This window comes from Bos javanicus, chromosome 1 (assembly GCF_032452875.1).
Source record: "Bos javanicus breed banteng chromosome 1, ARS-OSU_banteng_1.0, whole genome shotgun sequence".
Classification (NCBI taxonomy): domain Eukaryota; kingdom Metazoa; phylum Chordata; class Mammalia; order Artiodactyla; family Bovidae; genus Bos; species Bos javanicus.
This window is the reverse complement of record NC_083868.1, coordinates 96,405,646-96,419,108: the sequence shown is the minus strand read 5'-3', so window position 1 is coordinate 96,419,108 and position 13,463 is coordinate 96,405,646. Positions and strand designations below refer to the sequence as shown.

Genomic DNA, 13,463 nt, shown 5'->3' with positions numbered 1-13,463 from the left:
CCTCTCTGAGCCTCAGTATTCTCATCTGTAAAAACAGGTATTGGTTGAGCTGCTACCTGTGAACTTTTCACTGCTCTGCTTCTAACACTGCCTCCACTTGAGTATATGCATAAGTAGTTATGTGTGCTCAGTCGCTCAGTTATGTCCAAATGTTTGAGACCCCATGGTCTGTAGCCTGCCAAGCTCCTCTGTCTATGGAGATTCTCTAGGCAAGAATACTGGAGTAGGTAGCCATTCCCTCTCCAGGGCATCTTCCCGACCCAGGAATCGAACCTGGGTCTCCTGCATTTGCAGGTGGATTCTTTGTCATTGGGCCACCTGGGAAGCCTGCAGAACCCAACCAAATAGGTTTCTGGGAGCTTGTCAAAACCTCCTTCTTGAGGAGACTGGGGTCTCAGAATCTCCAAATCAGAACAGAGCTGTTGTGGCTCCTACCCAGCACCTACTTCAGTCCCGGCGTCCATTTCCTGGGGGTGGGTGGAGACGCGCCCCAGGCCCTCGGTGGGGGTCCCCGCAGGGGAATGGCTCTGCTGTACCAGGTCCGGGAGGTTGATGTGGCCGGCAAAGCCATTGCTGTCACTGTGGCCAGGTCGCTTCTTCTCTCCCGACGGCTGGGGGGCGCACAACACACAAAAAGTGACATCATCCCTCACACAGCACAGGCACAGTGGCCTGTAAACCGTCCCACTGGGGTGTGGGAAGACACTCAGGTTTCAGTTTCATGTAAGAGAAAGGTTAAGGTTGCTACTATTTAGTACACGGACTGACCCTAGGGCATTATACTCCTGCACGAGGGGCAGTCAGGGGGCACATATGATGTGGGGGTGCCCTGTGGGAAGATAATAATGCCACAGGTGAACTGCGGAGCAGGGCTGGGCGGGGACCACACATGATGTTCCTCTTCTGCAGTGTGTCTGTGTGCATACCAGATCACATCACGAGGTTACAATGACATAAATAAAAAACAATAACCTGACCTAAAACATCTCTGAAGAGAAGCAGTAGTCTGAGATAACATTAATAATCCATGCCTAGGATACTCTAGAAAATGCAGAGATGATTCCCAACTCACAGGGTTCTTAGTCAGCTGTGAGGTCAAACCAATGATTAACTAATCATAGCTGATGGGAGTTACAAAGAAAACAAGGAAGCAATCTAAAGATAATTTGAAAATAAGGCTTTACATCCACTATCACTAATGTTGAATCTCTCAGTAAGCAACTATGGTGCCTTGTGCCAGGAACTGGTTAAAAAAAAAAAAAAAAAGAAATCAACTCTCAGATGTAGAAAACAAACTTATGGTTACCAGGGGAAATGATGGGGGAGGGATAATTGAGAGACTGAGAATGACATTTACACATGACTTTATATAGAATACATAACAAATAATGACCTACTGCATAGCACAGGTAACTCTACTCAATACTCTGTAATGGCCTAAATGGGAAGAGAATCTGAAGAAAAAAAGAGTGGATATATTTATATGTATAACTGATTCACTTTGCTACACAAAGCGTTGTGAAACTAACACAACATAGTAAATCAACTATACTCCAATACAACTTTTCCAAAAAATGAAGTCATCATGACCAGCCCTGCATCTGAAGTACTGTTTATAGCATCCATTCCCCCCCACACAAGTATTATTTCATTTATTAACTGTAGTTCAGAGATGTTAAATAAGCAGTCCAAGATCACACAGCCCAAGATGATGAAGACAGCAGAGCCTGGCCATGTGTCTGCTTTGGCTGGATGCCCCTCCAGCTTTGGACTGGGCAAGCTGGGGTCCTTCTGCCTGCACCAGTCAGGCCCTTGAGGAATCTGTGCTCCAAGAAAAGTCTTCCTCAAAGGTCTGGGAACGAGGGAGTGACTCTGGGTCACTAAGTTATCAGCTGGGTCAGTCCTGGCAGGGGCCCAAACTTCCCCACTAAGACCTGGGAGATCCCTCCCATTTCCGGTTAGGTCCTTGTACCACTCCCCACTGTCCCCTCCACCCACCAGCCTACCCGTCTCCTCTCTCCCCCTTCCCAGGACAGCTGGGAAAGACTGTGCTGACTCAGCATGAATGCAGTCACGAAGGGAAGGGTGGCCTGTAATTTCCCCTTTTCAATGTCCTTTAAAGGTACTTTATAATATATATACTATGTTAGTGCCAAAGGACAAATGCTTGATTTGCAAATAAATAAATGCACTGTATTATGTGGCATTCCCTGGATGTCTTACTGACAGGGCTGCATAACTTAACAGGTTGGAAATCATTGCCCTGGAGGGCAAAGCCTCCTCCCAAAAATTTTAGAAAAGCAACACAGAGTTGCAAGAAAATTCTGCTCCCAGAAAGCCAGTGGCCACACTGTAGTCCTGTCCAGGACTGTACTTTCTAACTTAACATTTATGTGGCTGGCTCACCGAGGTTTCTTATAGGAGACCTAATTTGAGTAATGATTCCCTTCTTTGACTTTTCTTTTTTTCATTCATTTGACTGACATTTCTGAATATCCACTAAGTGTGGAGCATTTTGCTGAACATGAAGGACTCGATGAGGAGCACGGCAGGTACCCTCCCTGCCTTGTTTGGGCCTGGCGTGGGCAAGGGTTGGTGCTCCTTCTTTCCGGAGCCTGTCCTGGTTTTGCAATTAAAGCTCTGCACCTGCCTCTGGCTGAAGTGAAAGGAGGCCCTTTTGGGGGAAGATGAAAGACTCCCAAGTTCCTGAAGGGGTGCATGTAATTGATGTCGCCAGGAAGCTTGAGAAATAGCTGGAAAGCCTTAGTGTCCTCCGTGTCTCTTGGCACAGTGCTCCTGGCCCATGACTGATCAGGAGAGGGGCATTTGCTGGACTCATTTTGTCACAGTGCTCATCTGAACATCTCATCTGTTAAATGACATTTAAGGGGTTCAGTTCTAATTTACTTTATCGTCTCCTATTTTATGTGTCCTGGGCAGCTCCTCCGTCCTGCCAACTTCTGTTGGAATGCTGAAAAGCTTTTCACAGTTTTCCGCACAACTTCCGAGTAGCATAAATCATGCACCGTCTCTTTAGAGTTTTGTGGTCTCTCTTGGATCAGCAGCGTTCCGTCTCAAGCCAAAACTCAATGTAGACATACTAGTTATAAAAGAAAGACTGGAAGAGTCTCACAGGGGAAATGGTGCAGACACTGAGAAGCCTGAAGGAATTCAGCGATGACCCCTGAATCTTCCCACTCTGAGTCATCACCCTTTTGTGCATTCAACCAGCACCCTCTTAGAATTAAACACCTTCTGTGTGCCACGCATTCTGCTGGGAACATGAAGATAAATGACCAGCAGCTCTGTCCTTTATGATTTCATTAAAAGAGTCCTAACTAACTCTTCATGTGTTCACTAGTGCCACGGGGTGGGCACTGGAGTGTTCTGAGTATCCGTATATGCTGGGTACTGTGCTAAACACTTTAGGTCCATATCCTTACAGTACCACCAGGAGCTAGTTTCCATCATCTCCATTTTACAGATGGAAAAACTTCAGTGTAAAGAATTCAATTAACTTGCCCTGAGTGACATGGGCTGTAAGTGGTGAAATCCAGGTGTTATGGCAGAGCCTGGGTGCTCTGGCCACTGCTGTCCTGGGTGGCTCTGCTCTTGGCCACAGCTGATCGAATGGACCAGGACACCTGAGCTAACTACAACCAGACTCCCATTGGAATTTCCAGTTAGTCTGAGAGATACCAGTCAGTCTCTGTTGGGCATCTGAACTGGGATGTGGTGAACACCTTGCAGTGTTGGTGGGGGGTGTGGTAGGGAGAGGTCAGAGCACAAGGTTGCAGAAGAGAAACCTGGTATGTGGAGAGAGAGAACAAGGGAGAAAGTGGAGGGACAGAGATAAGGATAAAAAGAGCCAGGCGGCAAGAAGGCCGGAGACCAGCCCATGAGAAGCTGCCTGAGCTCCTCATCCCTTTGCAGTTTCTGATTCTAACTCTACTCAGGGTCCCAACTCATTCTCTGCTTTTGATTCCTTCTAGGAAATACCTCTGAATCCTTATTCCCCAATCTTTGATACCTGCTCAGCCTTTATTTTCCTTTTTTAAATTTACTTTATAAATTTGGCTGTGCCTGGTCTTAGTTGCAGCACTCGGGATTTTCGCTGTGGTGTGCAAACTCTTACTTGGGGCACATGGGATCTAGTTCCCTGCCCAGGGATCAAACCTGGACCCCCTGCACTGGGAGTGCAGAGTCTTAGCTACTGGACCCGCAGGGAAGTCCCCTGCCTTGTTTTCTTGAGCTGTTGTAAGTGGATTCTTTTTTTTTTTTCCTATTACTTATAACCCAAACAGTTTCATGGGTAAGCCAGTATCCTGGTTCAGGGCATGAACAGACCTTGGAGAGATACCAGCTGGGTAATGAGGAAGGTGCTGTGGACAGAGGCCCATGAAGAGGCTTCTAGGAGGAAGGGAAGCTGAGCCAGGCCCCAGGGGTCTTCGGGGTGAAGAGTGGGCTGTGAATAAGAATAGCTCTTTCAGCAGATGCTCCCCCGTGGACAAAATGGCAGATGATACATGGTGTGGTGGTGTTCTAGAGAGTGAGTAAAGAAAGGTCCTATGGGGTCGTAGGCGAGGGAAAGGTAGACCAGCAAGGCAGCAGTGTGTGCTACAAGGGGGATTTGTGTCTCCGACAGGACCATGGACAGGGGAGCCAGTGCATTCCTATAGAACCATTTCGTCCACTCCTATGAGAAGGATGAGCTGAGTGATTCTTTTAAAAAAAAATTATTTTTGAACTCGCTGGGTCTTCTGTGCTGTGCAGCGTTTTTTCTAGTTACGGAGAGCGGGGTCTACTCTCTAGTTGAGATATGCAGGCTTCTCATTGTAGTGGCTTCTCTTGTTGCAGAGCATGGGCTCTACAGCGTCTGGGCTCAGTAGTTTCAGCTCAAGGGCTCTAGAGCATAGACTCAGTAGTTGTGGCACACGGGCTTAGTTGCTCTGTGGCATGTGGGATCTTCCCAGACCAGGGATCGAACCTGTGCCCCCCACATTGACAGGTGGATTCTTAACCACTAGACCACTAGGGAAGTCTGAGTTGAGTGATTCTCCTTGACGTTCATCTTATGGAACTGAACCATTAAGAGTTTCTACTTTCTTATTCTCTTGGTCACACTTTAATTTGTATTTATCTTTTTAATACACACATTTTAAATGGATTCCAACTCAGGTTGTTGTTTTAAAAGCCTGTGTTTGGAAAGCGTAGAATTTAGAAATCGAGAGGACAAAAAAATTATAGGGTCCTCAATAGATCAAACTTATATACAACACTGGTGAACACAATTTTCAAGGTGACTGGCTGCGGTCGTAGTGTTGGAATGCTTTAAATATTACGGAGCCATTTGATTGGTGACTGAGCTCAAAATGTGGCTCCAAATAACCATGTCAAGGTATTGACTTTGTCCTAAAGGTTCCAGCAAATCTGAAACCACATTAGAAATTGGAGTCCTTTAATTTGGAGTCAGAGAGTAACTCAGTCCAGAACATTTCCCCTTATGTTTTCCCTGGTGACGGGGTGTAGTGAGAGAAGCCCTCTACACTTCCACTGAAATTGTCCATTTACCACGCAAGGAGATTTATATGCCAGCACGACACAATGTCAACTTCAGCAGCCAAGTCCATTTTTCATTCCAGGCTTCCGTGAAAGGGCTCTTTAAAGTCTACTTGAAATATTCAGCAAGGCCATAAAATGAAATTCTAGAAATCTGCTTTGCGAACTAGTCTTCCAGTTATAGCTTTACTGCTCATCATTATTTCAAAGGCCTTATTCATCCTAAAACTACAGTTCCTTTCTTTCTTACAAAAATGAGATGCCCGTTGCCTTTTTGGAGAGTAAAGCTTGTGGTTAGTGTTTTCTAATCAATCCTGGCTAAAGAAGGGGAATGACAGATGATATGTGTTTATGTTTCAGAAAGGAAGAGTGGGAAGTGATAGCAAGTAAAAGTAGAGCCTGATGCTGTGGAGAAACTGAAGTAAAATAGGTAACATTTATTGGATGCTTCTAGGCAATTAGCTTGACTTCACATTCCAGGATGTCTGGCTCTAGGTCAGTGATCACACCATCATGATTATCTGGGTCGTGAAGCTCTTTTTTGTACAGTTCTTCTGTGTATTCTTGCCACCTCTTCTTAATATCTTCTGCTTCTGTTAGGTCCATACCATTTCTGTCCTTTATCGAGCCCATCTTTGCATGAAATGCTCCCTTGCTATCTCTAATTTTCTTGAAGAGATCTCTAGTTTTTCCCATTCTGTTGTTTTCATCTATTTCTTTGCATTGATCGCTGAGGAAGGCTTTCTTATCTCTCCTTGCTATTCTTTGGAACTCTGCATTCAGATACTTATATCTTTCCCTTTCTCCTTTGCTTTTCACTTCTCTTCTTTTCACAGCTATTTGTAAGGCTTCCTCAGACAGCCATTTTGCTTTTTTGCATTTCTTTTCCATGGGGAGGAACGATGATGCTGTGAAAGTGCTGCACTCAATATGCCAGCAAATTTGGAAAACTCAGCAGTGGCCACAGGACTGGAAAAGGTTAGTTTTCATTCCAATCCCAAAGAATGCTCAAACTACCGCACAATTGCACTCATCTCACACGCTAGTAAAGTAATGCTCAAAATTCTCCAAGCCAGGCTTCAGCAATATGTGAACTGTGAACTTCCTGATGTTCAAGCTGGTTTTAGAAAAGGCAGAGGAACCAGAGATCAAATTGCCAACATCCATTGGATCACTGAAAAAGCAAGACAGTTCCAGAAAAACATCTATTTCTGCTTTACTGACTATGCCAAAGCCTTTGACTGTGTGGATCACAATAATCTGTGGAAAATTCTGAAAGAGATGGGAATACCAGACCACCTGACCTGCCTCTTGAGAAATCTGTATGCAGGTCAGGAAGCAACAGTTAGAACGGGACATGGAACAACAGACTGGTTCCAAATAGGAAAAGGAGTACATCAAGGCTGTATATTGTCACCCTGCTTATTTAACTTATATGCACAGTACATCATGAGAAACCCTGGGCTGGATGAAGCACAAGCTGGAATCAAGATTGCCGGGAGAAATATCAATAACCTCACATAAGCAGATGACACCACCCTTATGGCAGAAAGTGAAGAGGAACTAAAAAGCCTCTTGATGAGAGTGACAGAGGAGAATGACAAAGTTGGCTTAAAGCTCAACATTCAGAAAACTAAGATCATGGCATCTGGTCCCATCACTTCATGGCAAATAGATGGGGAAACAATGGAAACAGTGGCTGACTTTATTTTTTTGGGCTCCCAAATCACTGCAGATGGTGACTGCAGCCATGAAATTAAAAGACGCTTACTCCTTGGAAGGAAAGTTATGACCAACCTAGATAGCATAATGAAAAGCAGAGATATTACTTTGCCAACAAAGGTCTGTCTAGTCAAGACTATGGTTTTTCCTGTGGTCATGTATGGATGTGAGAGTTGGACTGTGAAGAAAACTGAGCACCGAAGAAGTGATGCTTTTGAACTGTGGTGTTGGAGAAGACTCTTGAGAGTCCCTTGGACTGCAAGGAGATCCAACCAGTCCATTCTAAAGGAGATCAGTCCTGGGTGTTCATTGGGAGGACTGATGCTGAAGCCAAAACTCCAATACTTTGGCTACCTCATGCGAAGAGTTGACTCCTTGGAAAAGACCCTGATGCTGGGAGGGATTGGGGGAGGAGGAGAAGGGGACACCAGAGGATGAGATGGCTGGATGGCATCACCAACTTGATGGACATGAGTTTGAGTGAACTCCCAGAGTTGGTGATGGACAGGGAGGCCTGGCGTGCTGTGATCCATAGGGTCGCAAGAAGTCGGACATGACTGAGCGACTGAACTGAGGCAATTAGCTCATTGAATCCTCCCAATCATCTTGTGAGTCATTTACTATTATTTACGAAATTTTATAGATGACAAAACGGCTGCAGGGAGAGGTCAAGTAACTTTGCACAGCGTCACCAGCCACTAATTTCCTTCTAAGAAAAGACCTGCTGATAAACTCACACAGTGATGATGGAGTGAAAAATGAGAAAAGATGGATCCTAACATGTCCAGGCCTTTCTGGTCAGCACAGATACAATGGGGAAGCACTGCACGCTGGAGGGGCAGGTGAAAGGAAATGTGTGACCCCTGCCCCTCCAAAATAACGCTCCTAGAGTTTAAAAAAGCAAAATTACTCAAAATGATAAGGTGCTTTTTTTTTTTTTTTTAACGTACATCTGGTTATTTCTTTGTTCTTTCACCAGGACAGCTTAACAGTCTTTTAACTTCATTTAACTGGATAAGATGATATCACCATTTTTGGAACCAGAGAGCATTTTCTACATAAAATGCACAAAGATAAAACCTGGAGTGGGATGAAGGAGGCACAGCAAGGCCACTGATGCTATCTGAATAACCATTCGTTTCTGTTTTCCTGTGCTAGGAAACATCTGGGTTTCCAAATGCTATATTCGAATTTGCATAGCTTCCACTGAAGAATCTGGACTAATGTGATTAAGTCACACTGCAAAAGCTCGGAAGGATGTGGGAAAGAAGGTGGACAATTAAAATCACTCAACCATTTAGAAACATGGGCCCTTCTCCCTCCCCCACCCTTCATTCCGTAAAATACATGCTGTAAGCATCCTCTGTGAAAGCTCTAATATAAAAACAAATTAAGAAATACACTTATACAGTTTTTATACCAACTTACTTCTCTTATCATCAAGGTTCCTTCTCTTGAAATACTGCTGCCGAAAGTATCTGCATGAGAGGTCTCCAGCGCGTGTGTGCCGACCATTCCCACATTGTACTGTTCAGCGCTCCCGGGAGCTCCTGTGGGTCTGAAATAGGAAGGAACAGTATTCATGACAGTGTATGTTTGAGAGTCCCTTGGACAGCAAGGAGATCAAACCAGTCAATCTTAAAGGAAATCAACCCTGAATATTCATTGGAAGGACTGATGCTGAAGCTCTAATGCTTTGGCTACCTGATGTGAAGAGCCAACTCATTGGAAAAGACCTTGATGCTGGGAAAGATTGAAGGCAGGAGGAGAAGGGGATGACAGAGGATGAGGTGGCTGGATGGCATCACTGACTCAATGGACATGAGTTTGAGCAAACTCCAGGAGATGGTGAAGGACAGGAAAGCCTGGTGTGCTGTGGTTCCTGGGGTCGCAAAGAGTCGGACATGATTTAGCAACTGAACAAACAAATGCTTGGGGAACATCTGTTTCCTGTCCACAGTAATATATTTTATTGTAGTAAAGTAGATATAACATAAAATTTAAGTGTACAGATCAGTGGCCTCAAGTACATTCCACTTTAATCTTTAATACTGCAAGGATGCTTGAACTGGGGTCCCACTTCCAGTGTCCCTTGTCTTCTTCCTAATGGTCCTCCTCTCTGCCTGTTAGCCAGCGTAAGCAACTGGGCTCTGCAAGATCTCCCAGTCCTCCCTACTCCTCTCTGACCAGCGGACACCCTAAATTTTGTACATGCTGTCTCCTCTGCCTGGAAAGCTCTCTTCTACCCCACCTGGCTGGTTCCCTATCATCCATCTGATTTCGTCTTAACCGATATTTTCCCAGAGAAGACGTCTCTCACCAGCCATCCACATCTTATCCCACCAGCTCCTCTTCTTGCTCTGCATCCTTTTACTTTAATAGTCCTCATCATGATTTGCAATTCTAGATCTTTCTGACTCTTCCAGTTTTCTTTTTTCTCATTAGAAAAGATGCTTGTGAGGGCAGAATTCTTGACTTTTTGCTCATCCCTAAATACCCAGTATCCAGGACAGAACTTAGCACAGCATAGGAGTATAAAAATAATCATTTGATAAATAGGATTTACACTGTTTTATAGAGAATAAATATCTATGAAGAGCATTCTGGTGTACCAGGCATCCATTAACGAGGCTGTTTAACTCAAGAACATCCAGTACTTTAAAAAGTCTCTGTAATCACCTTACACTGTGGTATATTTATTTCAGTTTTTTTCTTGCTCTTCTATTTAAGATACAGTGGAAGAAGGGAATTGGATCTTGACATATGCTCTGAGAGCAGACACTGATGCTTGCTGTGGCCCCTGGCACAGACCAAAGCACTGTGGGAAACCGAGGACCAGACAGGTGATGTGGGCACCTGCAGGACTTCAGTTTTCAATGCTGGACCTATTGTGACCCTACTGTGCAGCTAACTCTCTTTTATACTGAGGCTGAACTCTGAATTAAATACATCTAGATATGGGTTAGAATTAATGTGTTTGGGAAGAAATTTCAAAGAAGTATTTTTAATATTTCACTCCCAGGAAGGAGCTATTAATAGTGTTACAGAGATACGGAAAAAGAAATTGATGTAATGAATTCCTGGTGTATTGCTAGATTGGTATATCAGAATAATTCGCATAACTATGATTTCTTTACTCATTTATTTGAAAATCTGTTTTATCTTGTATTTTTTCTTAGCACCTTTAAATTCTTTTTTGGGACAAGATGATATAAGACAAGTAAGTCAGTAAATTAAGCATTTATCAAGAGCCAAAGCTTCCTAGGAAGGGAGGCACTTTCCTTTGTCACTCAGGCACTCTCTGCCACTGTCAGAGGCTAGACTGGCCTGGTGGCCACCACCAGCTTGACACCATACAATCAAGTTCTCTATCACCATTACAGAGTCCCACCTGAGTTCAAATATTAAGGATATTTTGCCTCCACTTATCTTCTTTATTCTGATGATGTTCTGATTCTGAAAAGTGAAAGTGAACTCACTCAGTTGTGTCCGACTCTTTGCAACCCCATGGACTGTAGTCTACCAGGCTCCTACATCCATGGGATTTTCCAGGCAAGAATACTAGAGGGGGTTGCGATTTCCTTCTCCAGGAGGTGTTCCCAACCCAGGGATTGAACCCCGGTCTCCTGCATTGTAGGCAGATGCTTTATCATCTGAGCCACCAGGGAAGTCCAAACATTTTAATCAGAAATATCTCAATATGGGTGAATTTTCATGAAAAAAGTACTTCCTAGGGCTCTTTCCAGTAAGACAATTCCTTACTTAATTTTTTACATATCTCAGTTCAACTCTTCCCCAATTTTTGCATTTTCATCATAATTTTAGTAAAATTGCCTTCACTGGTTCCAACTGTTTTCTATGCAGATATTATGGCAAAGATATGATACACCAATCAGCTTCTTTGTCTGTATAATCTTTCCAAAGCTTCTGTGGTCACTACTTCTAACAGGTCCAATTTTTCCTGGAACAATTTAAAGATGAAAATTTTATTAATATTTATCTGTCAATTTTCTTTTTTTTTTTTTTCAATTTTCAATCAATAGCAAATTTCACAGTGTAGAGTGTTAACCACTGTCGGTTTTACACTTCATGGAGTATTTTTCTGTGACTATTTCTTCCTGGGTCAATTTTATGAGCCAGAACTGCTTCATTTAATGATAAACTTTAATGTTGATCAGTTTGGGCTGTTTTGAATTTTATGCTACATTAGTTCTACTAGTAATATTCCTTATAGACTAACTAAAGGATGCCAATAATTCTTACTTAGTCAGTCTTCTAAAATGGTGATCAATTCCTCTTAGAACGGCTGTTCTATTATGCAGGATTTGTCTGCTGTATTGCGAATTTCTGTATATATCTGCTCATTCAGTGTGTCATGTATTAATGGTCCACACCATTAATTTTTCTGTTAACATGTAGTCTGATATAAGATCATTGCTTTTGATGATGAAAATTCACATAAATTTCTGTATGCTCCAAAGCACCTCTCTCTACATTTATTTTTAAAAGGCAAAGTGCAGCCTGTAGTTCATGTTTCAGGGACTGAAAACATTTTTAAATCGTAGAAGACTTCTCGCTGTGTCTGTCACTGTTGGTCACTTCCTTCTGTCCTTCTTACCCCCACCCCCGGCTGTCCTTTAAATTCTGTCCCTATACGTTTCTATTATTGCTCCAAGCTCCCAACTCTGCCACGTCAATCTTTATCAACCCCTTAGAAATTCATTCATTCATTTAATGAATGATCTCTTTGACATTCATTTAATGTCTGATCTCTTCATAAGTTCCTCTTAAGATGCTACTGATCCCCAGTACTCTGCTTCACTCTATATAAACTGCTACAATGTTAATGATAGGGAAAATGGAAAACTGTGCGGGAGAGGGGTGGGAGGCTACAGGAATAACATGGACACCTACTATTTTCTTAATTTTTCTATAAATCAAAAATTGTTCTAAAAATACCTTACTATTAATAAAATAATTTTAAAAAGCAATGGTTTAAAAACACCGAGGCTCAAACAACTATAACAGCTTAGAGTTAAAAAAAGATCCTCTGTTCTAACAATTATTTTTCTGATACAGAGTCTGGGTAGGAACAAGCAGTTGTCTGAATTTCTATAAAGACTGTAAAAAATAAAACACATCAACTAATTAGAAGGAAAACTACAGAAAATTTACTGTAATTAGGCCACATGTCTAGAACAATAATTTCCTCTAACTGGATTTGTCAAAGTGTTCCTGCAGGTATCGATTTAATTCAATTTCAATATACATTAATCGAACACCTGCTACATGAAAGGCCCTCAGTTTGGCACTGGGTAGTAGATATAAAAGCTGAAGAAGACACAATCCTGAAACTAAAGAGATTAGCATCTGGAAGAGCATAAAAACATGATGCAGATATTCCAAAGCAAGGCAGGATGTGAGAATGTGGCCATTCCACTGGGGAAGGGCAAGGCATTCGGAAACGAGGAGGTCGGTTTGGCTGCAGCATATGCTGTGTCATGGCCCCAGGAGTGGAAAGAACTCTTTGTTGTAAGGCGTTAGGCAGACAGCACAACCACAGTCACGCTTCTCCAACAGTCCAGAGCCTCAGCACTGGACAGGAAGGCAGAGAGGGTGGCAGGTGGGCGGGCGGCGGGGCACAACAATAGCCCGGGGGGTGAACGGGGCCAGATTCATGGCTTTCTAGTGAGGATGGGAAAGAGGGGACATGAGACATGGCTTTCATTGTCCAGACTGCATTTTATGAGACTGTACAAAACTCAAGGGCTATGACAGACACAGATGGTCCTAATGATGAAGACTGCACTCCACATGTACATCTAAAGCATGAAATGGTACCTGAGTGAAAGTGAAAGTGAAAATCGCTCAGTCGTGTCCAACTCTTTGTGACCCTATGGACTATACAGTTCATGGAATTCTCCAGGCCAGAATACTGGAGTGGGTAGCATTTCCCTTCTTCAGGGCATCTTCCCAACCCAGGGATCGAACCCAGGCCTCCTGCATTGCAGGTGGCTTCTCTACCAGCTGAGCCATAAGGGAAGCCCACAAGGGAAGATGCTGATATACATGGCTGTCTCTTCCCTTGCTTGGGCTGATGCCGATCAGCTAACATGGTATCATTCCTTCCTTCTTAGCTTATAATGCTTTTATTATTTTCCTGATTATAAAAATAGTGAGTG

At 43.3% G+C, this 13,463-nt stretch overlaps 1 protein-coding gene across 9 annotated transcripts in view; it reads right to left on the bottom strand.

Moving 5' to 3' along the window:
- Positions 1-13,463, bottom strand: part of TNIK (TRAF2 and NCK interacting kinase) — a 410,943-nt gene that overhangs the window by 22,946 nt on the left and 374,534 nt on the right. For 8 of the 9 annotated variants that reach the window (XM_061415948.1, XM_061415967.1, XM_061415957.1 and 5 more), the window contains 2 exons: positions 8,710-8,839; positions 447-611 (listed from right to left, as the gene is read on the bottom strand). In XM_061415948.1, coding sequence (XP_061271932.1) covers positions 447-611; positions 8,710-8,839 — 295 coding nt within the window. The remainder of the gene's footprint in view (positions 1-446; positions 612-8,709; positions 8,840-13,463) is intronic. The other variant, XM_061415997.1, reaches the window with a different exon arrangement.